Here is a 24,926-nt window from a genome sequence, read left to right as displayed (position 1 = left end):
ATTTATTTATTTATTTTTGTCTGTGTTGGGTCTTCGTTTCTGTACGAGGGCTTTCTCTAGTTGTGGCAAGCAGGAGCCACTCTTCATCGCGGTGCGCGGGCCTCTCACTGTCGCGGCCTCTCTTGCTGCGGAGCACAGGCTCCAGACACGCAGGCTCAGTAGTTGTGGCTCACGGGCCTAGTTGCTCCACGGCATGTGGGATCTTCCCAGACCAGGGCACGAACCCGTGTCCCCTGCATTGGCAGGCAGATTCTCAACCACTGCGCCACCAGGGAAGCCCCATCATTCCACTTTTTAAGAACTGACCGCATGTTCCTTTTACACACTTTCAGATAAAATTCAAATTCCTAACTCTTCTAACAAATTCCTTGCTTTACTTGGTTCCAACTGAATGATCCAAAAACGTTCTCCATCACTTCTCAACATGTAGCAAGATGAGCAAGCCCCCAGTCCCTCACAGCCTTGACTTCATTTCACACCCCTTGCCTTCATTCATATACCCTCCCATCTGAGTGGCTCCTTTCTGTCCATCTAATCCTTACTTACCCTTAAGGCCTAGTTCACATTCCACCTCCTAAATAAAGCCTTCCCTGATAACTACAGCTACCTGTAGTTCCTGCCTCTTAACTTCTATGGCAACCTATGGGGCAAAAATTGGCCAAACAATTTAGCATGTTATAAAGTAATTAAAGTAATACTAGAAGTCACATTTAAAAATAATATTCATTATATATTGAACAGTCACCCAAAGGACTCTAATTCTGTTTCATGTGCACACTGGCTGCTAATCACATCAGAATTTTCTCAAAGGCTCTTTTTTATATATTCCACAGTGCTATGGGCACTCAGTAGCAATGTAGTATAAGAATCTGAAAAGGGGGTTAAAATATCTGGGTTCTAGTCCCTGCTCTGCCAAAAATTTCTTATTTGCAAATATGGGAGCTAGATTAGATGACCTCAAGCACTCCTCCCAACTCCAAACCTAGGATTCTATGGCTGACATATACATTCTGTATTTCACAAACACAATTAAAATCAAAGCAGAGGGCTTTGCTGGTGGCGCAGTGGTTAAGAATCCGCCTGCCAATGCAGGGGACACGGGTTCGAGCCCTGGCCCAGGAAGATCCCACATGCCACGGAGCCACTAAGCCCGTGTGCCACAACTACTGGGCCTGCACTTAGAGCCCGTGAGCCACAACTACTGAGCCCACATGCCACAACTTCTGAAGCCCACGTGCCTAGAGCCTGTGCTCCGCAACAAGAAGCCACCACAATGAGAAGCCCGCGCGCCGCAATGAAGAGTAGCCCCCGCTTGCCGCAACCAGAGAAAAGCCCGCGCACAGCAACGAAGACCCAACGCAGCCAAAACTAAATAAATAAATAAATAAATAAACAAAAAAACCCTTCATTAAAAAAAAAAAAAAATCAGTCAAAGCAGAGAGAAGACATTCCAGGTATTATACTGTTGTTTTATATATATATATATACGTCTGTGGATATAGATACACAGATAAACAGATGGTCCTTGACTTTCCATGGTTCAACTTATGAATTTTTAACTTTAGGATGGTGCAAAAGCAATACACATTCAGTAGAAACCATACTTTGAATTCTGAATTTTCACTTTTTTCCCCAGGCTAGCAGTAAGTGGTATGATACTCTCTCATGATGCTGGGCAGCAGTGAGCCGTAGCTCCCAGTCACACAATCACGGGGGTAAACAACCAATACACTTACAACCATTCTGTGTTTCACTTTCAGTACAATATTCAATAAATTACATGACATTCAATACTTTATTATAAAATAGGCCTGTGTTAGATGATTTTGCCCAATGTGTTCTGAGCACGTTTAAGGTAGGCTAGGCTAAGCTATGATGTTTGGTAGATTAGATGTACTAAAAGCATTTTTGACTTGCAATATATTCTTTTTTTTTTTTTTTAACAATCTTATTCATTTATTTATTTATTTTTGGCTGCATTGGGTCTTCGTTGCTGGGCATGGGCGTTTCTCTAGTGACAAGCAGGGGCTACTCTTTGTTGTGGTGCGCAGGCTTCTCATTGCAGTGGCTTCTCTTGTTGCAGAGCACAGGCTCTAGGTGCATGGGCTTCAGTAGTTGTGGCACGCGGGCTCAGTAGTTGTGGTTTGCGGGCTCTAGAGCACAGGCTCAGTAGTTGTGGCGCACAGGCTTAGCTGCTCCGCGGCAGATGGGATCTTCCCGGACCAAGGATCAAACCCGTGTCCCCTGCATTGGCAGGCGGATTCTTAACCACTGCGCCACCAGGGAAGTCCTGACTTACAATATTTTCAACTTATGATGGATTTGTCAGGATGTAACCCTACTGTAAGTCAAGGAAGATGCATAGTATATATAGCCATTGAATAAGTCAAAATTTCCATCAGACACATTTCCAGTCAATCTGATGACTGGAAACATCAATAAACCTGTATCCCTCTATTCTAATTCCTTCATCCTAACAGCACCGTCAAGCATATTCACATGAAATTCAAGAGGAATTAGTTACAAAATTATTGCAACCTAAAACCTGTTCAGAAGGGGTACATTCCCACTCCCTCCTCTCAAATCAGCTGGTAACATTCCTTTGTCTTATCATGTGCCCTCTTGCACCACTATCACCATCAACGTTAACACAAATCGCTAGGACAGTGTTAGACACCAGGGACTCTAAAATGCTTAAGTCTCAGAAGGGCTCACAACACAGTTGGGGAGACAGAAACACAAAACACTTTAAGACCAATATAAAGAAGAATACTCTATATGCCAGAAAAATGCCTTCCCTCTGTTGGTATTCAATGTGACCTTTTTCCGGTTGGCAAAAAATCAGATCTATTTGTCTGACTGCAAAGTCCTGGGTGAACATTAGAATTAGGGAAAAGGTGAAATGAGATAGAAAGGAATTATTCTTTGTGAGCCTATACAAATCTATATTCTAATTAGAATTTAGAGGCCACAGAAAATATATTTGTGACATGACAACGTGAAACTTTTCTAGGTGAGATTAGGCAACAGACCCCTGACAATATACTTACGTAAAACAATATAAAAATATCATCTTGTACATATATATATATATATATATATATTTTTTTTTTTTTTTTTTTTTTTTGGCCGAGCCACGCGATATGCGGGATCTTAATTCCCCAACCAGAGATCGAACCCATACCCCCTGCAGTGGAAGCACAGAGTCCTAACCACTGGACCTCCAGGGAATTCCCATCTTGTACTTATATTGAGTTTACAGTTTTCAAAGTGCTGTGAGATATCTTCATAACTACTTGAGGTTAACAAGACTAAAATTATTATTCTTTTTTAGATAAAGAAACTAAAGCACAGGGAAGTAAAGTGATCGGTTCAAGGCCAAACTGCCCAGAAAGAAGTAGAACTGGAACAGAGCAGAGGTCTTCTGAATCCTAGTAAGATGCTTTTTCTATTAAGTTATTATTCAAGTAGAAACACCATAATAAAACCAAAATCAGAAGTCATAGTCAATACAGGACCCAGGCAAGGAGAACGTGTCTGGGCGTTTTTAGCACTGGCCAGTGAAGATACATACCTACAGTAGGTTCTGCAAAAGTATGTATTCAACAGTGAAGAAGTCTTTACCAAGGGTCTAAAAGACCATATAAAATCAACAAATTTCCTTCCTTTTTCATTTCATATTGACTAAACAACCTTCTGTTATTAACTGGCTCCACAGTCACACCTATTTCATGTATGCATCCCCTTGCACATGGACTAAGAAGATATTCATTAACAGAGAAGCCTGTCACTGAAAGTTTAAAAAGTTACCTTTTGGCTCCACAGCAGTCTCCAGAGTGTCTGTAAGCTAATCATCTCTAGGACTGACAGCCAGTAGCTGATTAAACTGACCAGTAAGGTTCATGGAACCTCCGTGACTCCATCAAGCTCCACATCCCAGAAAGCAGCCTCCTGTCAACATCCTCGAGCCCACCCTACACCATGTACTATCGTTACTGATTGGTCCTATGTTGTTTTAATTTAAAGGCAACAGTGATGTTCATGTTGCTCATAAAAAGGGAGAGCTAGCAAACTAGTTTTGGTTTTTATTCAAAATTCACAAATTTAGATTCTAGAATCTAACTCTTAAATCAGACTTTTTTTTTTTTTTTTACAAATTACTGTACCTGCGGCAGCTCGTAACTGGGAGGAACAGCTCAAAGGTCTCATAGCTGGAAGACAAAATAAAGTGTTTACAAAAAGCAGTACAATTCCATGTCTGTGCAAGATGCTTACACAACCAAATCTAATCTTAAGAAGAAAGAACAAATGAAACTTACAAAATCTGAGGGCCCATTGTGATGTACTGGGAAGATTTTTTAAAGTGTAAGTCAAGAGGGAAGTCATTCTTCAATCTAAAAAGAGAAGAACAAAAAGACTTTCTGGGTTATTTGAACAATTTGTAGCTTAGAGTGTAGGCTATGATCTCCGATATCTCATCCATGACTACTATAAAATACTTTAAAATTTACTCTATTACCAACTACCCTTCCTCTAATAATATAATAGCTGTACTGACATAGTATGCAAACCACTAATCTAAGCATTAACCCATCCAATCCTCACAAGGACCTATGAAGTACGCATGATTATTACACCCTTTGTAAGAGATGAGAAGCGGAGGCATACAGGGATTGAAAGACTAGTAAGAGGCAGAGCTGTGATTTGAAGCCAGATAGTCTAGCTCCAGAGTTTATGCTTTTCTCTAGGGCCAAAGGAGTAGAGACTGCTGGACATGATCATGAAGCCACCAATGGGAACTTCCTGATTTTGATGGTTGTGTTGTGATTATGCAGAATGACTTGTGGAATGTTTGTATTTGAAGGGGATACACACTAAAGTATTCAGAGATAGTGCAGTATCACATCTTAACTGCTGTAAGAAAAAAAAGTTCGTACACTGCACTTGCTACTTTTTTATAAGCTTGATATTACTTCAAGATAATAAAAAATATAAACCCCTCTATATTAAAAAATATATAAAATATATTAAATACTTCCCTAAATTCCCAAAAATGAGTTCCTACAAATCAGTAAGAAAAAAACTGGCAAAGGATATGAACAAACTGTTCACAGAAATAGAAATATCAATACAAATGGCTCTTAGATACATGAAAAGATGTTCAATCTCATTCATAAGGGAAATACAAATTAAAACTGCACAGAGGTATAATATTTGACTTAAAGGTCTGATATTCATTATGTGGTAGTCTGCACACACAGGCTCTCTCATATACTGCTGCTGAGGGTGTAAACTGATGCACCTCCACAGACGCATCACTGTGGAGGGCAATTTGGCAATTACTGTAACTGCCAAAAAACTACAACTGCACCTAACTTTTGATCAGTAATTCCACTTCCCTGAATTTTTATTTATATAGTTGGTCTGTGTAAACAAAAGAATACATCAGAAATGATGAGATGTCACTTTTGAGATTAGGCTGTTAAGAGATCCTGCAGCTCCTGTCTTGGTCTGTCTCTCAGATCACTCGGTCTAGGGGAAGCCAGCTGGCACCTCAGGAGCAGCCCGATGAAGAGGCTCTGGTGATGAGGAACTGACGCCTCCTGCCAACAGCCATGTGACTGAGCTTGGAAGTGAATCCTCTAGCACAGACAAGCTTTCAGATGACTACAGCCCTGGCCAGCATTCTGACTGCAACCTCATGAGAAAGTCGAGGTCAGAACGACCCAGCTAATTTGCCCCCAAATTCCTGACCCTCAGAAACTGTATGAGATAACAAGTTTTTACTGTTTTAAGCTGCTAAATTTTGGAGTAATTTGTTACACAGCAACAGCCAATATAAAAGCCTTGTTTAACTTTTCTTAGGTCTTCGTTGACTAAAAAGAGATGCCCTGTGGCTTCCAAAAAGAAAAAAAGAGATCACATTTACCAAATATATGGATTGGAAAGAGATGGAGGAGTCCAACCTCTAGGCTTACCAGCCTAGGTATACTCAGGGGACTCTGGCCAGGGAGACACAAATTGGCCCATGCAATGGGCACCACTTTTCCAGAAGCTACATTTGATGCCACTTGAGTCTGGAATATAAATCCCCATAAGTAAAGTTCCTCTTGAAATAAAATTCATGAAACTAGTCAAGAAAATATTGATTGAAAAAAAGGGGGACCTTGCTCTAACAGATATCAAAACTTTCTATAAAGTACCAGTAATTAAACAGTTCAATCTGGCACAGGAATAAATTAAACTAATCAACAGAACAGGATGTAGCAAGTTCAGAAGCATACTCATGTGTATGAGAATTTAGTATGTAATAAAGATAACATTTCAAATAAGTGGGAGAAAGATGAATTACTCAATAGATTTGTTGGGAAAATGGCTAACCATTTGAAAAAAAATTAGATCCATAGCTCACACTATAAGTACAAATTACAGATGCATTAATCTAAATATATATTTTTCTAACTTACTACAAGAATATATCAGAGAATATTTTTATAATCTTGGGGAAAGGCTTCCAACATATGGTATAAAACTCAGAGGCCATAATGGAAAAGAATAACTAAAAGAACTGATTAAATAAGCATTTAAAATATCTACATAGCAAAAAACACTAAAGTTAAAAGGCAAACAATAGATTCAGAGAAAATATTTGTAACATGGAAAACAAAGGGTTAAATCCCATACTCCATAAAGAACTTCTACAAATTACAGGAAAAAGAGAAACAATCTATTATGGAATCTGTGGTTTTCACCCCAATATCCATTTCACCCCATTATGCAGTTGCCACATGTGGTTTACATGGGACTGAATCCAGCTCAACTCCAGGGTTTAAGCCAATCCGAATAATCTCATTCTCTTTGGTTCACACAACCAAGGCATAAAATAATTGTGCATGGTATTGCCTTGACCACTGGTATCGATTTAGGGATGGTCTTAGTCAGTCTGACATTCAAGTCTTCTGCCTGGAATGCTGGAACACACGTCTTTCCTTCTGAGGCTTGGCATGGCTAGAGCAGTTTGCAAACATGATAAAAGCTAGTGTAAAGGTAGAGCTGGTCTCAAAGGAGGACACAGCTGAAAATTCAGAAAAAAGAAACTAGAGCCCTGATTGAATCATATCTGAAACCCACCCTCCCACTGTGCTTTTCTGTTCTGTGAGTCAACAAATCCCCTTTATTAAGCCAATTTAAGTTTAATTTTCTGTTATTTGCAGCTGAAAGGCTCCTTCCTGAAACATGACCAAAAGGAAAAATGAGCAAATGAGCAATTCACAGATGAAATAGAAATGTCAAATAAATACAAATTTAAATGTTCAACCTCACTAACAATAAAAATTTTTTAAAATTAAAACAAGGTCATTTTGGGGTTATTAAGTGGCAAAAATTAAGAATATGGTTAGCACACAATTCTAGTAAGAATGGAACTATTTAAGCACTTCCATATACAGTTGATAAAAGTATAATTGGTAAGGCCTTTTTGGAAGGCAATTTTTAGTTCTCGCTCAGATTCTGAATTATGAATTTCTGAGCCTAGTAATTCTTCTTATTGGTCTTTAAGCAACAGAAATATTCAAGTTGTATATGTAGCAATCATAGATCTCTAGCCAATAGAAATACTCAAGATGTAGATGCACATATCAGGAAACGGTTAAATAAATTATAGTATTACAAACATACCATGGAATACTGTTCAGCAGTTTGTAAAGAAAAATGAAACATGATGACATACATGTATATACTGACATGGAAAGATGTCCACAACATATACTAAATGAAAAAGCAGGCTGCAGAATAATATATATACAGTAAGACTCCATTTTATGACAGAAACAGACAAAAATCCATAAAGCTGAATCTATATATGGACGAGATAAAGAGGGACTTTCATTTTATATTCTTCTGCCTTCTTAAAATTTTTCTTACAATGAGCATCTTATTTTTAATGTACAGTATAATTCTAGTTTTATAGAAAATCTGCATATACTAATATCTTCATAGATAGATAAAAATATAAAAATGCATTTAAAAAGTCCAGAAAAATACACAGCAAATGTTAACAGTGGTTATCTTTGGGTGGTGGAGTTATTGGTATATTTATTTTCTTTAGACTTCCTGTAGTTTCTGGAAAAAAAATTAAATAGAATATACATCCCATCAAAAATTAATAAAAAGTAGAGACAGATTTCAAAAGAAAGAAGGACTAAGCAAAATATGACCTAGTTATTGTCTTCTGCTTTAAGCTTTAGGAAATACATTTTGACTCAAGGATTTGGGGAGCCTGGGTAGGCTTGAGTAGGGTGTGAAACTATAGAAAGATGCATAAAGTTGCAGGAACCTGGGAGCAAGTAACATGAAGAAGGGACTAAACAAGTAATGAAAGCAAGATGGAGTGGCTCTAACAGCTCATTATTACAGTATCATTAAGACACAATCCACAATATCCTTAAGAGCACAAACACTAAAGGCAAACCACCCAATCCAAATCCTGGCTGTACCCTAGTTGTATGACCTTAAGCAAGCTACTTAATTTGCAAAATGGATTCTTGATGACCTCCAAAGGCCATTTTCTTTCTCTGTTTTAGGAGTAGGATGTAGATAATTCATCTGTAAGATGAACCTGTAAACTGTAGATAATTAAAGTACCTACTTCATAGGTTGTTGTGAGGTATATATATATACATATGGCACTTAGAACAGTGTCTGATACATAGTAAGGGTTATACATGTGCTTGCTATTAATTCTAGTGGGTGATGGTATAAATGTATTTAGTTCCCCTTTATGTAAGACAGTGAGAAGCATAACATTTCTGCCCTTGATGGAGCTTATGATTTTGCTCAGAATACAGAAAACAAAAAAGTCAAGAGCCAAAAGGGTGACCTAAATCAGGGGATGGCAAACTTCAACCCATGGGCCTCTAGCTAACAATAGATTTTACATTTTTAAAAGGTTGTAGAGCAAAACAAAACAAAGAATATGTGACAGAGATCAATGTGGGTTGTGAAACCTAAACTATTTACTATCTGGCCCTTTACAGAAAAAGTTTGCCACTCTTGATCTAAACAGTAAGTGCTACACCGAATTAGATGCAGAAAGAGCATTATGTGGGCAGGAGGCAAGCTTTGAACTGTAAAAACCTTGTGAGATGGAGGGCCTTTGGAGGTCATCAAGAATCCTTTCTGCAAATTAAGAGATCACTGTTCATGCAGTTTCTGCTTAAGGTGCTCACAGTGATGGGGGATTCACTATTTGACTTGAACTTTAAACAGAAACCTCTCTTCTTTCTTTTCATACTCCTCAATTCAGTCTCAACTTCCCTGCCATTTCTCCCTACCTCTTCCTTCTCCCTCTCCTGCGGAACAGTCAATCTGGTGAACAGTGAGACTTAAATTTATGGCCGAATCCTGGCTCTGCCACCTACCAGAAAATTTACATAATCTCCGAGCCTCCCAAACTTCACCTACAAAATGCAAATAACAATTTTGGGATCGTGAAGATTAAATGAGATGGCGGTGAAAGTGCCTAGAGGGCCCTCAACATTACTTTTTGTAGTCAATCACTTGTTTCCGGGACTCAAGCCTACCTTTCCAGCACAAAAACAGCTTTCAGGCAATGCAGAGGTCTTGACTAGAAGTTAGCAGATCTCTAGTCCTATTTCTACCACCTGTGGCCATGGGTAAACTCACTCACCCTGATTCATGGGCTTCACTGATAAATGAAGGGGATGAATGACCAGATGATCTCCGGGTCCCCTCTGGATTAGAAAATAATCTTGAGCCCTGGAACTCGGAGCGGGACACAGGCATGTCTCAGCTTCTCCCACATTCGAGTCCCGAAAAAGCCACACGACCGAGACCCACCCTCGGTAACATAAAAGGGGTAAACCCCGGGCCCTGTACCGAATCTACTGCCGCCGGCCTGGCTCCAGGCAAAGCAGGTGAAACAACAACACTGGAACACAGGCCAGCGCTTTAAACCGACACAAACACAAGACAACAGTTCGTTAACATGCGGTGATAAATTAAAAGACACAGGCGACACCGCTGCTCTGAACTACAGACCGAAGGCTAGGCCAAATTACTGCCCAAATTGCACTGGTACGGGAGACCCCCATTGAGAAGCTTCATTCCGCTCCCTCGAACTCCACTGCCCCAGGGAGAGGAGGCGGCCGCGGGCGTACTAGGTGGGAAAGGAAGTGCGGACCTCGCCGCGGAAAGGCCAGGCGGAAAGCCGAGCGCACGCGCCTTCTCACCTTAGCTCGCGTGGGCTCAGACTCCTGCTGCCGGCGAGGTTTGGACCCGAGCGACTGGACCCGACTGGACCAAGGGGCGGGCCCTGCCTAGAAAGGACCCTTCACCCTTCCCAGCGGCTCCGCGGGCTTCGCAGGCCTTCCGGGCTGCCCTCCGGCTGCCTGACTGGAAAATCCGGAACTCTGTCCCCCTCCTCCCTGGCCTTCCTTCCTCCTCGCGGAGAAGGTGTCCTTTCCGCCCCGTTAGCCAGAAGCGAAGGGCGAGGTTAAGGAACCGGCGGCAGCTCGCCATAGCGGTTTTAGTCAGGCAGTACATCGGGAGCCTGGCCAGAGCCAGGCTACAGAAAGAAAAGTCCTCTGCTTGGCTCCCGCGACTTGAAGCGCCTTCCACTTTCGTCCGTTCCTGCTCAAGATGGTGGCCTCCCGGGCAGTTGGCAGCCTCAGCCGCTTCACTCCCTCCAGGATGCTCCGCTGCCCAGGTGAGGCCTGGTTGAGGGCGCCCAACAGCCCCGGGCAGACCTCCTACGGAGACCCGAGCTTCCCCGGAGCCTCGTCTCCCCATCGCTGCCACCTCCCTGCCCCGGCCCAGGGTCCCAGCCCTGGATAAGGGGTAGGGATGCTGCTCTGGGATCCGGTCTCTTGTTCCCTGGCGCAGGGACTGACATTTCCTCTCTCATGAGTCCTGCAGCGATTTCGGGCTCCATAAGCCCTAACGTTTCTGAGCCCTGTCCTCCCGGTCTGGCACTTTCCGCTGGTCTCCTCTTATTTCCTTTAATGATGGCCTTGAGCCTGTTCCTACGAGATTGGGAGGACTAGGAGGACTAGGACAGGCCAGTCAGTCTGTCACATCTTTGTGGCTCCATTGCACCTTGCCTGTAACAAGAGGCATCTTAAAACCTTCTTGTATGAAATTAACCAGCCTTGCAAATTACTGCCATTCCCTGCCCCTTTTCCATAAAACCTTTTTTTGTACCTATTACCGCACTTCAATAGGAAGCGCAACTCTTGCAGTTCCAGTAATCCCACTATGAACGTATAATATATAGATTTTCAAGGGGCAGGTTCTGCAATTTGCTAGAAGAAGCATTTTTTAAAAAAAATACGCAGATACCCTCTTTCTTAAGGAGCAAGATGTTAGATAATTTTACAACTATTTCTACTCTTGTTTCTGACGATACCCAGTTAGCTTGCATTGGCTATATTGTCTTTTTGTCTTCAAACTGGCAGTGAAAGAGTTAAAGTGGGTGACTGGAAAATCAAGCATTTTCCTTCCATCTCAAATCTTTAAGGTGAAATGTGACTTTTTATTGCATGTTGTACTTAATATCGGTTACTTAATTAGAAGTATAATTTATAATATGCCTTCCTCCTTCTGAACCCCCGGGGTAATACCGTATGCTGTTTTTGGAAGAGTGTCTGGAATCTCCCTTTACTGTAAGGGACTAATTTCGAATGATTGAATCTCTTCTGCTTTCTTATTTCGACCAGTGTTTTTAGTCTCCACAGGACTGCTTTGTGTGTGTGTGCACGCGCGTCAATCATAAGATTACAGAAAATTGAAATGCTGTAAAGACTGGGGAAAGGGATTAAGAAAAAAAGAATCACCCATTCCCTTGCTACTCACATACCTACTGTTAGCATTTGGTCATGTGACCTGACAGTTTGTCTATTTTCCACATTTTTGGTTTAACACTTTAAAAATATCAAATGTATATTTTTGAGCTTCCCCTCCATTGATTTTAAGGTAATGCAATTAAAAGCATTAAATTTGGAGTCTGACTTCTGGGTTTGAATCTAGCTCTGCCTTTTACCCTCTGGTGACCTTACCCTTTGGTGACCTTGGGCAAGTAATTTCTATGTCTGTTTTCTCATTTGTGAAATGGGGAATAATACCACCTTGTGAGCTTTAAAGGAGTTATTTTAGGTGTAAAGCAGTTTTACACCTAAAACTTTTTATCTAAAAGTTTTACCTAAAACTTTTACCTAAAAGTTTTAGGTGTAAAGTGTAAAGTGGAGTAAGTGCTACTATTAACGTTAATAAACGTTAGCTGTTACAACTCTTTCCTGCCCTGAAGAACTATGATTCTGTTGATACAGATCTGAGACTTTTTTAAAGTAATTTTTACATTTTACATGTCATAAAAGGTTACAAGCCTAGTTTTCTATGTTTTTTTATAGAAATATATATACACACGTGTGTATATATTTTGCATTGTGTTTTAACCTATAAGAAAATATGGCTTGGGGAGGGAGGGATAAATTGGGAGACTGGGATTGACATATACACACTACCATATATAAAATAGATAACTAATAAGAACCTACTGTATAGCACAGGCAAAGTCTACTCAATACTCTGTAATGACCTATATGGGAATAGAATCTAATAAAGAGTGGATATATGTATATGTATAGCTGATTCACTTTGCTGTACAGCAGAAACTAACACAACATGGTAAATCAACTATACTTGAATAAAAATTAATTTTAAAAATTAAAAAAATATGGCTTATTATAGCTATTGCTCCTTTTAGTAGCAATGTATAAATTTTGAAAAAAAGTCTAGAAAGTGAATTTAAAATTACCTGCACACCTGGATTGCCATTTAGGCTCAACAGACTAACCCTAACCCTAACCCTAACTGAAAGTCTATGCCAAGGCATTGCCAAACATTTAATGAGATTATGATGTTTAATGATGGATGATTAAAATCTCTTGATGCTGCTTTGTATTTCTTGAAGTTTTAACCCATTCCTGCCTGAGTGCTGTAATTCTTAGTATGGCTATCAAATGAAAATCACATCTTGACCAAAATATCTTGTTTAATTCCCACTCTTACTCTAAATCCAAATTCCTGATTACCTAAGTGGTAGAATAATTTCACAGGAAATGAATTGTAGGCAAATACCTTAGTAGACGGTGTATATTTAAATTTGACTCTCACTTCTTTAATCCTGTCCCTTCCCCCGGTACTGAATATTGAGAAAAGCTGTTGATTGTTAACAACCACAATAACACTTTCATATTTGAAATTTGTGTTAGCATAATCCAGCTCCCTGCACTGCTGTAGTCTTCCATCTTGTAGGTATCTTCTCAAGTTAAATTATTTAAATGATTACAAAGTAGGCCAGAGGTTTCACTCTCTTTTGCTGGCACAGGAAATATAGGCTAAAGTTCACCCAGCTGCTCTACAGCAGGGGTCCCCAACCCCCGGGGCTGCAGGCCGGTACCGCCTGAACCATCCCCCACCCCACGCCCCCACCGGTCCGTAGAAAAATTGTCTTGCATGAAACCGGTCCCTGGTGCCCAAAAGTTTGGGGACCGCTGCTCTAAAGTAAGCTCTCCTAATTAGGAAGTGAGTAAGGCTGGATTCCAAAAGCAAAGCTACCGTGTACTTCAACTTGATTTAGTTGACTGTGGTTTGAAATTGTTTTCCAGACATGTTTGTACATTTGCTGTTTTTCTCTTTGTTTCTTGTCTCTATTGATTTAGAGGAGGTTTTGTGTATGTCTATATGGGGGGGGGGAGGTAGGTTAGTGGGTGAGAGCTTATGGTTTATAAGCTAATGAGCTCAAACCTGTTGTCTCAAATATTTGGTCTTCAGAATTACAACCCACGTCCAAGCCCCTTCACCTGCTCTGTTTTCTTTTTTCCTTAGGCACTTATCTTCTAACATATTTATTTCCATATTTATGTTTCTTGTTTTTTATCTGTCTTTCCACCCCATCTTCTCCCACCCTGCATGCCTGATCAGTTCCTTCTCACTAATTCAGTTTACCCTGTTCTAGCTAGAATTGCCTATTATCTGGCTCCCCTCCCACAGAATTTCTACTTTATAGGGAAACTCCTATCTATGCCAGGCCTGTTTTCACCTCCTCCACAAAGACAGGGATTTTTGTCTTTCTGTTCACTCTAGGCCACACTAGATTTTTGTTGTGGAATAAATGACTATGAGATGATGTTGGAGGAGATTGCAGTTTAGTTGGGGGAAACACCTGCTACAGATGCAGCGATTAGAGAACAAAACAGTGAGTAATAAAGATAAAAATTTGGGCAGGGAAGGCAAAGATCCTTGTAGACAGAATCTCAAGATAAGGCTTTGTGGAGCCATGATACAGATATAAAGAAGGAAGAGTCACAAATACAGATGACACAGATCTCAAATGATGGAAAAGCAAAGGGAAGTATATCATTAGTGAAGTAGAGGCGCTGGAGATTGAGGAGATGTCTGGCTTCTCTTATCTTAATTTACTTTGGTGTAGGACTTTGACTTATAGGTACTTTTATAATCATTACATCACTTTTACTCTATCTTTATAAGGACACTGAAATGCTCTGAGAGACTTGTACATGGTCATACAACTAGTAAATAATAAACTTGGTGGTCGAACCCAAGGCTTTGGACTCTCGGGTCCTTTGTCTTTGCACCATGAGGGCTGACTTGGATTGCTTAAAGAAAAAAAAATGCAGACAGAACCAGCGATCACCCCACTCTGGTTCTGGTGCCATCTACAGTTTTTTTTTTTTAATAGTATGTTGTTTTGCCTTTGAAAGCAGTATAAAGCTGCTTTTTTCTGTGCCTTCGCTTCCCCTCCTTTAAAGAACTTCAGGATAGAGAGAAACATGGAGCCTCTAAAGCCCCTTGATTTTATTTTTCATGACACTGGAAAGTCCATCTCTCCATAGAAATGCAAGAGGACCTGGCTGGAGAACATGCTTGAGATATATTTGGAATACATTTGGAACTAACATTATGTAGATTACTTATTTCTTAGTGTATTTGTTTCCTATTGTGGCCCTTAATTTCCACAAACTTAGTGTCTGAAACAATAGAAATTTATTATCTTACAGTTATGGATGTCAGAAATGAGTCTCACTGGGTTAAAATCAAAGGTGTTGGCAGGGCTGTGTTCATTCTGGATGCTCTAAGGGAAAATCCATTTCGTTGCCTTTTCTAGCTTCCAGAGGCTGCCTGCATTCCTTGACTTCTTCAAAGCCAGCAAAATGAGTTCTCATGCTGCCATCTCTGGTTCTTTTGCCTTTTCTCCTCCTTTGTAATTTCATGGGGTGTACCTGAATAATCCAGGCTAATCGCCCTGTATTAAGGTCAGCTAATTAGCCACCTTAATTCCATTTGCAGCCTTTATTTCCCTTTGCCATATAACCTAACATACTAGGTTTTTGGGGACATGGGCATCCTTGAGAGGCCATTCTTCCACCTACCACGTTTAGTATCCAGATAATCATTTGACCTGATAATTGAAACAAAAAGATACAGCAGTGGTCACCATAATGGCTTAGAACACTTTGTTTTGTTGTGGTTGTTATAAAGTCCAGCTTTGTTATGTATAGCAGGTACTATGGAAATTCTGTTTTGTAAAATAATTAATTTTGAAATACCTTTTTCTTACAGGTTATATTTGCCGCAACTTTACAAAGTCCTCTGCTTTGCTGAGTAAGTTTAACTTCCCGTTGATATGCTTACATTTGCTTTTTATACTTATTTAGCAATAAACATGTTTACAAATAAATTTTCCTTCTCTTTTTAGCCAGAACCCATATTAACTATGGAGTCAAAGGAGACGTAGCAGTTATTCGAATTAACTCACCCAATTCAAAGGTACCTAATTTAACTTGCTGCAGTTTATTTCTACTCACTACATTCATTAATCCTCTCCTGAATGGCAAAGAAATAAATCGACCAATTTGGCAGTAATCTTATCACATGAACTTACAGTTTTGATAGTTAGAGTTTGAGAAATTGCCCAAGGAATGCAGTTTTCTGCAGCAGAGGTCCTTGTTTAAGAATTCCTCCTAGTTGACTTTAGGTGTCATATTAACATCAAGGATTAATAAAACTAGCCTTTTGTTACACTGTAGAATGATAAGGTGGTTTATTAGATAAGAAGCAAAGTATAAGCTTTGTTTATAAGAATTAAAACTGACCTACCCATCTTAACTATGAGGTTATTAAATCGGCTTCCTTAACCTGCCTGACATAAGTCATTATTCATAGTAAGTTGGCTGGGTTAAATGTCGTTTAGTTTCCTACGGGACCTGAATGACTCGGTGCAGTTCATATGTTAGAAATCAAGTTCTGTTCAAAGTGGAACTTCATTTGTTTTTGGCAACTTCAAAAAAGCATGCAGCATTAATCCAGTCTTTTGTCAAGAAGAGCTTTATTGCAGAAGCTCATGCTTTTCCCTTACCTAAAGTTGGTGTAAAGATTTCATATTTCAGAAATCTTATTACCAGAGGCCTCAATGAAGTAGGAGGACCTAGATGGAAGCAATTAACAACTATCACAGATTAAGGAAAGTAAGAGCCAGTCCCCCTCACTAGAGTAAATCTTAGCATTTACTGAGCAATGATTCAAACTTAAGATATTTTTTGTAAGTTGACCATTTTTCCTGAACACAAAAATAACACATGCCTATAGTAGGACATTTTAAAGCAATAAAGAGGAGAATAACAATCATTCATACTCCAAACCCAAAGATAACCACTTTTAACATTTAATCCAGTTTCAACAAATAATATTCTAAAAATTAAGATCTTACTATATGTCTAATTTTGATTTCTTTTTTTCCTTAACATTATACAAATTTTTTCCATGCTGATAAATGTTTGTAGACTTAATTATAGCCTGCATATGATTGAAACTTAGGAATATGACCTCCTCAGGAATACGAGTTCCTCCTTTAAGTAGAACTATTTTTAGAGGGAGGGGTGCTTACAGTTGGCCAAAGCACCTGAATAGACAGCTGCTGGGTTGTTTGTTTGTTTGTTTCCCTGTCTCTTTCTTTTAACTGTATATTTCTCCTGGATAAACGTATTTCCTATAATCAAAATAGCATTTGATGGTGATTTGCACATCTGTTACTTCGAATTTAAACCCTTAGATTTATATGTATTTCCCTTTGGTAGGTGAATACTCTGGGTCAAGAACTGCATTCAGAGTTCATAGAAGTAATGAATGAAGTCTGGTCTAGCAATCAAATCAGAAGTGCTGTCCTTATCTCATCAAAGCCAGGGTGCTTCATTGCAGGTGCTGATCTCAAGTAAGTTTTAGGAAATTTGAAGTCATCTTTTATCTTGGCTAATGGTATGTTTTTTAGGCCTAATCATTTCTCATTTTAAAAGAAGGTAGAAGTAAATTTTCTCTGCAAGTTTTTTTAAAGTTATTTTCATGAGTATAATAAAGTTAATAAAAAAGAGGGACTGTTGCTTAAACCTTATAAGACTGAATACAACCTTTCTTTAAAGAAGTTGAAGTAGTAGTTCAAGGAGCAATATTTGAGTAGAATGAAAATAAACTAACAATGAGATGCCCTTTTTTTTCATACACCAGACCAGCAAACATTTAAAAGTTTGAAAATATCATATTAGCAAGGACTTGAGAAAGTGAGAAAGTTAAATATTACTAGTAGGAATGCAAATTGGTATAGCCAATTTGGAGAGTAATTTGATAAAATTTAGTAAAACTGAAAATGCACATATCATATAATCAAGTGATACCTCTTCTAGGTATATATGCTAGAGAAATCCCACCCTTTGGTTTTAAGGACCCATGCATGCATAGGGATGTTCAGTCCTGTGTAGTTTAAAATAGTGAAGAATTTGAAACAAGCTAAACGTCAGTCATGAGGGAAATAGATAAATAAATGTGGAATATTCACAAGATAAAATACTACAGAACCAATTCAAAGGAACTAACTAAATCTACAGCATAATGGTAGAACTCAAAAACATAATGTTAAGTTAAAAAAAAAAGGAGGTTGCAGAATGTTTGATACTGTATATAGTTTATATAAACATTTTAAAACCATACATGAAATACTTCTCTGTATTATTTATGGATACAAATATGTAGTTGGTTTGAAGAATACACTACAAACATACGAAAATGGTTGTTTCAGGGTAAATGAATTGGCTGGTAGAACTTCAGAAGGTCAAAGGCTACTTTACCAATACAGCTAATATTTTCTTTCTTTCTTCAGTGATATAATGTACGTATATATAACTTCTTTAAAATTCTTTAAAGCAAAAGTAAAGAGGAGAGATAATACCTTAATATTAGTATACTGGGTTAAAATGTTAATAGTTGTTAATTCTGTCAAAATATGGGTATTTGTTATATTTGTTATATTACTCTTTGCAGTTTAGGCAATGATAGCCAGCATTATTGGCTTAGTAATTTGTATTTATGGTGTTTGTATATTTTTAAACTTTGTTCAATATTGTATACCCTTCTTTTTTTATGTATAGTAATTAGAAATTCATAAATATTCTGTTTGTTTATATTTATCTTTTAGAAAAAGCAAAGTTATCTCCATCAAGTGCTTTTTCTTCTAGCTTGGTTATTTAAGCCTAGTAAGACACTGATGTACCTGGTAGTAGCTACCTAAATCCGTAGGAAAATACTTGTAGCTTGTGTGAGGCTAGCTGAACAACTCCCAGCATATAAAATGACAGAAAATTAGTTATCTTTGGTCAAAAGTAAAAAACCCACAGCTTAAATGTGTTCAGAAACAGTAAGTAGCAAATGAAACAAACTGAAATTAAAGGACATTGAGGACAACATTATTGTAATAGAAGCCTTTTTTTCTGTCATTTTGATTGATGTTTAATCCGAAAGCTACCTGATAGTGAAAATGTTTAATCTGCTTGTGAAAATATTTACCAGAAGATGATTTTCTCATGTACAGAGCTTTGTAATCTAATGATTTGTTACCAAAACAAATTATTCAACATGTTTTGTTTCATGTTCTCTGAATCCAGAAATTTAACACTCTTTATAGAGAGATGATGTCGCTGATATTAGTGCTGTCTGAGGCAAAATCATTCTTAAACTTCTGACTGTTTGAAGATTCACTACCAAATATTGATATATGATAGGATAAGGATATGGTGGATAAAGTATTGAACAAAATAGGTTATGGTTTTATCTTTGGTTTTTTTTGGTTCTCTTCCCTCATGTTTACTGCAGCATGTTAACTGCTTGCACGACCCCTCAAGAGGTAACACAAATATCACAGGAAGCACAGAAAATGTTTGAGAAAGTTGAGAAGTCCACAAAGCCTATTGTGGCTGCCATCAATGGATCCTGCTTAGGAGGAGGACTTGAGGTACAGATTTATTCCAAAGTCACTGAGACAACGGTCCAGCTCATTGTTGGGATTCACCAGCTGCAAACCTTTAGGCTACTATTTTGCCTTTAAAAAAAGTTGTTGAGGGAGAATCAGCTGTATTTTTAGTTATCAAATTTCTGGATAGGTTTTTATCCTTAGTCTCATGGCACAGAGCAAGTGAACCAAAGTGTCATGTTTTCATTTACAAATTGAGAAGATTTTGAACTAGCTCTCTAAGGTCCCTATCAATTCTAAAAAACCTTGTTCAAGTTTTCAAGGCAAAGATTCAGAAGCGTGATTCATGCTCTTGAGCTACTGAAGTCTGGTTGAGACACATAACGCATAATGTACGTCAAGTGTTGTGTGAGTAGTAAAGATGGTAAATAACACAAGGTTTGAGAGAAGAGGTGCTTCCCAAACTGGAGCATGTAAGAAAGAAGGAGGGGAAAAGAAAATAACATTTATTGAACATTTATCACATGCTGAGTTCTATACTAGACACTTTCACATGTATTAATTAAGGAAACCAGTGTCTGGTCCTAAAAGATAGGCAGAATTTGATTAACCAGAAAGTAGTGGGAAAACATTCCACATGTGGCATGGTGTGAGCAAAGACAAGGATAAACAAAGCCTAATTAGGGCACCATAAGTAGGCCTGCTTGCTTGAAGAGTCTTTACATCGTACAGGGCTTCTTAACCTGGGGTACATACATAATTGTGTGTGCATTTTTCTTTTGAGAGCTTCCATACCTTTCAGCAGATTTTCAAGGAGATCTGCAACCCAAAAAGAGGTTAATAACTTAGGGGAAAGGTATGAAGTAAGGCCAGAAAGGTAAATTGTAGAAAGCATCAAATGCCAGCCTAAGGAATTTCAGTTTATTCTGGGGGCACATTCCTGCTTTATGAGTAATCTTTAGACCCTCACATATCCTAAGATGTTACAAAGTTACATTTTTTAACACTCTAATTTTCTTTCATTTGTTTGAAGCTTGCCATTTCATGCCAATACAGAATAGCAACAAAAGATAAGAAAACAGTACTGGGTTCCCCTGAAGTCTTGCTGGGAATCCTACCAGGAGCGGGAGGCACACAAAGGCTACCCAAAATGGTGAGTTTAAGATACCCATGCAAACTTGAGAACCTTGGTCCTATGTGCCCCTTTAGATCTATTTCCTCTGTACAAAAGGTATAATATGGGTATTCATTGTAAAATTTAGAAACTGGACTTGCCTGGTGGCGCAGTGGTTAAGAATCTGCCTGCCAGTGCAGGGGACACAGGTTCAAGCCATGGTCCGGGAAGATCCCACATGCCGCGGAGCAACTAAGCCCGTGCACCACAACTACTGAGCCTGCGCTCTAGAGCCTGCGAGTCACAACTACTAAGCCCACGTGCCACAACTACTGAAGCCCGCGCACCTAGAGCCCATGCTCCGCAACAAGAGAAGCCACCGCAGTGAGAAGCCTGCGCACCACAACAAAGAGCAGCCCCCGCTCACTGCAACTAGAGAAAGCCCGCGCTCAGCAACAAAGTCCCAACGCAGTCAAAAATAAATAAATAAACAAATAAATTTTAAAAAAAATTTAGAAACCAAATACAATGTGAATATATGGGATCAATAACATTTTATTCCTGATATTTGTTTATTTTTTCAATTCTACTTTTTATTTATTTTTTCAATTCCGTGATCAAAATGATTGATCAGGGTCCTTTGTTAGTCCCTGAAGAATGGAAGAGATAAATAAGATACATGTCTTGCTTTCTGGAACTTGCAGTTTAATTTGTTCCTTCTCTGCACAGTGCGATCTTACCAGTTTTTCAAATCCCTGGGTCTTATTTCATGATAACTGTTAAGAGGCAGACCTTTCCCCTGATTTGGATGATCTCACTGTTGTATTCTATAGACCCAAAAGAGGCCAGTCAGGCTTTTGAATTCTTAAGAAGAAGGGAAGGACAGTCAGACCTGGAGGCTGCAGAGCAATCTTAACATCAAACTTGAGGGCCCTCTGAGCCTCATAGCCTCTGGCACTGTGGGTTCTTCAGGGAAAACAACACTCAGCAGAAATACTCTTTGCAGAGAAGTTGATATGAGTTGGACATAGAAAAACGGGAAAGTTTATGGTACTTGTTTTCTGATAATAAATAGTGTGCATTCCTTCATAGGAATTGCCAAGCGGGTTTACCGAAAGAATGAATAAGCCTATATGTGTATAGAGAATATTGCTGTTTCTTTTGTTTTGTTATAGTTGGTTCTTGAATGTTGCTAGAAGCTGTTCTTTTAGCACCTACATACAAAGCCCTAGTTGAGTTCTCTTTTTGTTAAGTCTAAGATCCTTTCTAAAGACATTGTCAAAACTATGAGATTTCTCAGTCTCTACTAATTCCAGTATAGGAATTTTAAATATTTTACAAATGATACAGAAGAAACTCAGAATGACATAAATGTACAATTTTAGGAAACATGACATTTTTTCCTCCACTTTATCAATCCATAAGACAAATCCTACATATTATAAAGCAGAAACTAACACACCATTGTAAAGCAATTATACTCCAATGAAGATGTTTAAAAAAAAAAAAAAGAAATCCTACATATTGAATTAAAAGAAGAGATATAAAGACATTTTTAACTTCAGGCGGAGGTTTCTAAAACTAAACTTTACCTAAATGTGTATCAGTGTATAAAATTTCGTTGATGGATATATAAAAATCTGGTTTGACTTTTCACATTTTAATATTTATTTTGCTCAGTTGGATGATTTGTACATTGTAATTGTCACTCTGATTTTTTTCCACCCTTGCTCTAATCCTTGCTTGTTAGGTGGGTGTGCCTGCTGCTTTTGACATGATGCTGACTGGTAGAGGCATTCGTGCAGACAGAGCAAAGAAAATGGGCCTGGTTGACCAGCTGGTGGATCCGCTGGGTAAGTGCTAACATGCTTCAGAATTGAGCCTTATGAAGTTATTTATTTTCTTAAAGAGTTAATATCTTGAATATTGGTTATAGTGAAACCCAAACACTTAAGAAATGAGTCATTATTCTGAAGAGTGAAGTTTTCTAAAAATAGCTAATACTAAATCATTTTCAACATCACCCCGATTTCTATTTTAACGTTATTTGTAATTGGGACATCAGGAGTACAGGATTGAATCGAGTCATTAGTTTTGGTTTTTAAATTACCTGTAGCATTATCCATGATAACTATTCTTCAGTTTTTTGTGTCTGTTTTAATAATATAATAAACATGTATGAAACAACCAACCTAAGGATATTAATAATTGACATCTACTAATGTGCTGCTTCCTCCCATACAATTTCCTTGCCTCTTCTCATCCAAGGAAACCACTATTCCAGATTGTATGCTCATCACCCTCTTACATTTCTTAAAAATCAGCATTATTGAGATGTTATTTACATGATAATAAATTTACCAGTGTTTAATGTACAGTTTGCATTTTGACAAACGTATATAGCTATGTAAACACCACCACAATCATACAATAGAACATTTCTAGTATGTAGCTTTTTGTGTCTTTCATTTAGCATACTGCTTTTGAGATTCATGCATGTTGTTATATGTCAGCAATGTATTCCTTCTTGTTGCTGAATGTCATTCCATTGTATAGATAAACCATAATTTGTTTATCCATTCACCAAATGATAGACATTTGAGGTGTTTCCAATTTGGGGCTATTCTGAATAAAGCTGCTATGAACATTCATTGACAAGTCTTTATGTGGACAAATATTTCATTTCTTTTGGACAAATACTGAAGAGTGGATTGGCTGGACCATATGATAGATGTGCTTAGCTTTTAAGAAACTGTCAAACTGTTTTTCCAAAGTGGTTATACCATTTTACATTCTTACCAGCAGTGTATGAGAGTTCTAGTTACAACCACTTTGCACGCTCAGTCTTTTTAATTTTAAACATTTCAATAGGAGTGTAGTAATATCTCATTGGGGTTTAATTTGTATTTCCCTAAAGACCAAAGATACCGAACTTATTTCATGTGTTTATTTGCCTTCTGTATATCTTCCGATAAAGTGTTCAGATGTTTTGCCCATTTTGTTTGATTTAGCTGTTTCTCTTATTACTGAGTTTTCAGAGTTCTTTATATATCAGGATATAAGTCCTTTATGAGATTTGTAATTTGCAAATGTTTTCTCCCTGTCTGTGGCTTGTCTTTTCATTATCTAAGAGTAGAAATTCTTAATTTTGATGAAGTCCAATGTATCAAAGTCTTCTTTTATGGATCATGGTATTGGTGTTTTAGAAATCTTTTCCTAACAAGATTACAAAGATTTTCTCCTATGCTTTCTTCTGAAAGTTTTGTAGTTTAGCTCTTACATTTTGGTCTGTGCTACTTCAAGTTAATGTTTATGTATGGTGTGAGGTACAGATTGAGTTGTTGTTGTTGTTGTTTTTGTTGTGTGATTATGAATATCCAAAATGTCCTGGCACAATTTGTTGAGAAGACTCTTCTTTCCCATTGACACCTTGACACCTTGGTGGAAAATTAGTTGACCCTCTGTGTTTGGGTCTATATCTAGGTTTCCTATTTCCAATTATTTATGTCTTTACTTAAGCCAGTATCACACTGTCTTGATTATTGTGTTTTGTAGTAAATCTTGATATCAGATAGTGTGACCCCACCCTCCACCTTGCTTCTCTTCTTTCAATATCATTTTGCCTATTCTAGTTTCTTTGCATTTACATATGAATTTTAAATCATCTCATCCATATCTACAAAAACATCTGCTAAGATCTTTTTCTTTTTTTTTTTTTAATTTATTTTTGGCTGTGTTGGGTCTTCGTTTCTGTGCGAGGGCTTTCTCTAGTTGCGGCAAGCGGGGCCCACTCTTCATCGCGGTGCGCGGGCCTCTCTTGTTGCTGAGCACAGGCTCCAGACGCACAGGCTCAGTAGTTGTGGCTCACGGGCCTAGTAGCTCCGCAGCATGTGGGATCTTTCCAGACCAGGGCTCGAACCCTTGTCCCCTGCACTGGCAGGCAGATTCTCAACCTCTGCGCCACCAGGGAAGCCCCTGCTAAGATCTTTATTGGGATTCCATTGAATCAATGTCTCAATTTGGGGAGAATTGACATTTTAAAAATACTGAGTGTTTTCATTATGAACATAATATAACTTTCTGTTTACTTAGGTCATCTTTAGTTTCTCCCAGTAGTGTTTTATACTTTTCATTGAACATACCTTGCACACATTTTGTTAAATTTGTACCTAAGTATTTCATGCTTTTGTACCATTATACTTTTTTAACTTTAATTTCTCATTAATTACTAACATATATAGATACAAATGATTTTCGTATGTGGACCTTGTATTCTGTGATTTTGCTAAATTTGTTAGTTCTACTAGCTTTTTCTGTAGATTCCTAAGGATTTTCTACATAAATAATCATGTTGTCTACAAATAAAGATATTTTGGCTTCTTCCTTTCCCACCTGGTTGGTGTTTCTTTTTCTTGACTTACTGCAGTGGCTAAGATCTTTAGTACAATATTGATTTGAAGTGAAAGCAGATATTATTAA

At 38.3% G+C, this 24,926-nt stretch overlaps 2 protein-coding genes across 3 annotated transcripts in view; one reads left to right on the top strand and one right to left on the bottom strand.

The window, feature by feature from the left end:
- The window catches only part of HADHB (hydroxyacyl-CoA dehydrogenase trifunctional multienzyme complex subunit beta), a 43,327-nt gene extending 32,901 nt beyond the window's left edge, over positions 1-10,426 (bottom strand). Inside the window, exons 1-3 of one of the 2 annotated variants that reach the window (XM_068564579.1) lie at positions 10,251-10,426; positions 4,320-4,394; positions 4,167-4,211 (exon numbers count right to left, since the gene is read on the bottom strand). In XM_068564579.1, coding sequence (XP_068420680.1) covers positions 4,167-4,211; positions 4,320-4,386 — 112 coding nt within the window. In that variant the 5' untranslated portion in view covers positions 4,387-4,394; positions 10,251-10,426. The remainder of the gene's footprint in view (positions 1-4,166; positions 4,212-4,319; positions 4,395-10,250) is intronic. The other variant, XM_068564580.1, reaches the window with a different exon arrangement.
- A 67-nt stretch (positions 10,427-10,493) lies between these two features.
- The window catches only part of HADHA (hydroxyacyl-CoA dehydrogenase trifunctional multienzyme complex subunit alpha), a 46,703-nt gene continuing 32,270 nt past the window's right edge, over positions 10,494-24,926 (top strand). The window contains exons 1-7 of the mRNA XM_068564578.1: positions 10,494-10,726; positions 15,661-15,702; positions 15,797-15,867; positions 17,175-17,308; positions 19,237-19,375; positions 20,367-20,486; positions 22,198-22,300. Coding sequence (XP_068420679.1) covers positions 10,660-10,726; positions 15,661-15,702; positions 15,797-15,867; positions 17,175-17,308; positions 19,237-19,375; positions 20,367-20,486; positions 22,198-22,300 — 676 coding nt within the window. The 5' untranslated portion in view covers positions 10,494-10,659. The remainder of the gene's footprint in view (positions 10,727-15,660; positions 15,703-15,796; positions 15,868-17,174; positions 17,309-19,236; positions 19,376-20,366; positions 20,487-22,197; positions 22,301-24,926) is intronic.

This window comes from Eschrichtius robustus, chromosome 15, assembly GCF_028021215.1.
Source record: "Eschrichtius robustus isolate mEscRob2 chromosome 15, mEscRob2.pri, whole genome shotgun sequence".
NCBI classification, from domain to species: domain Eukaryota; kingdom Metazoa; phylum Chordata; class Mammalia; order Artiodactyla; family Eschrichtiidae; genus Eschrichtius; species Eschrichtius robustus.
This window is presented reverse-complemented; position numbering and strand designations above follow the sequence as displayed.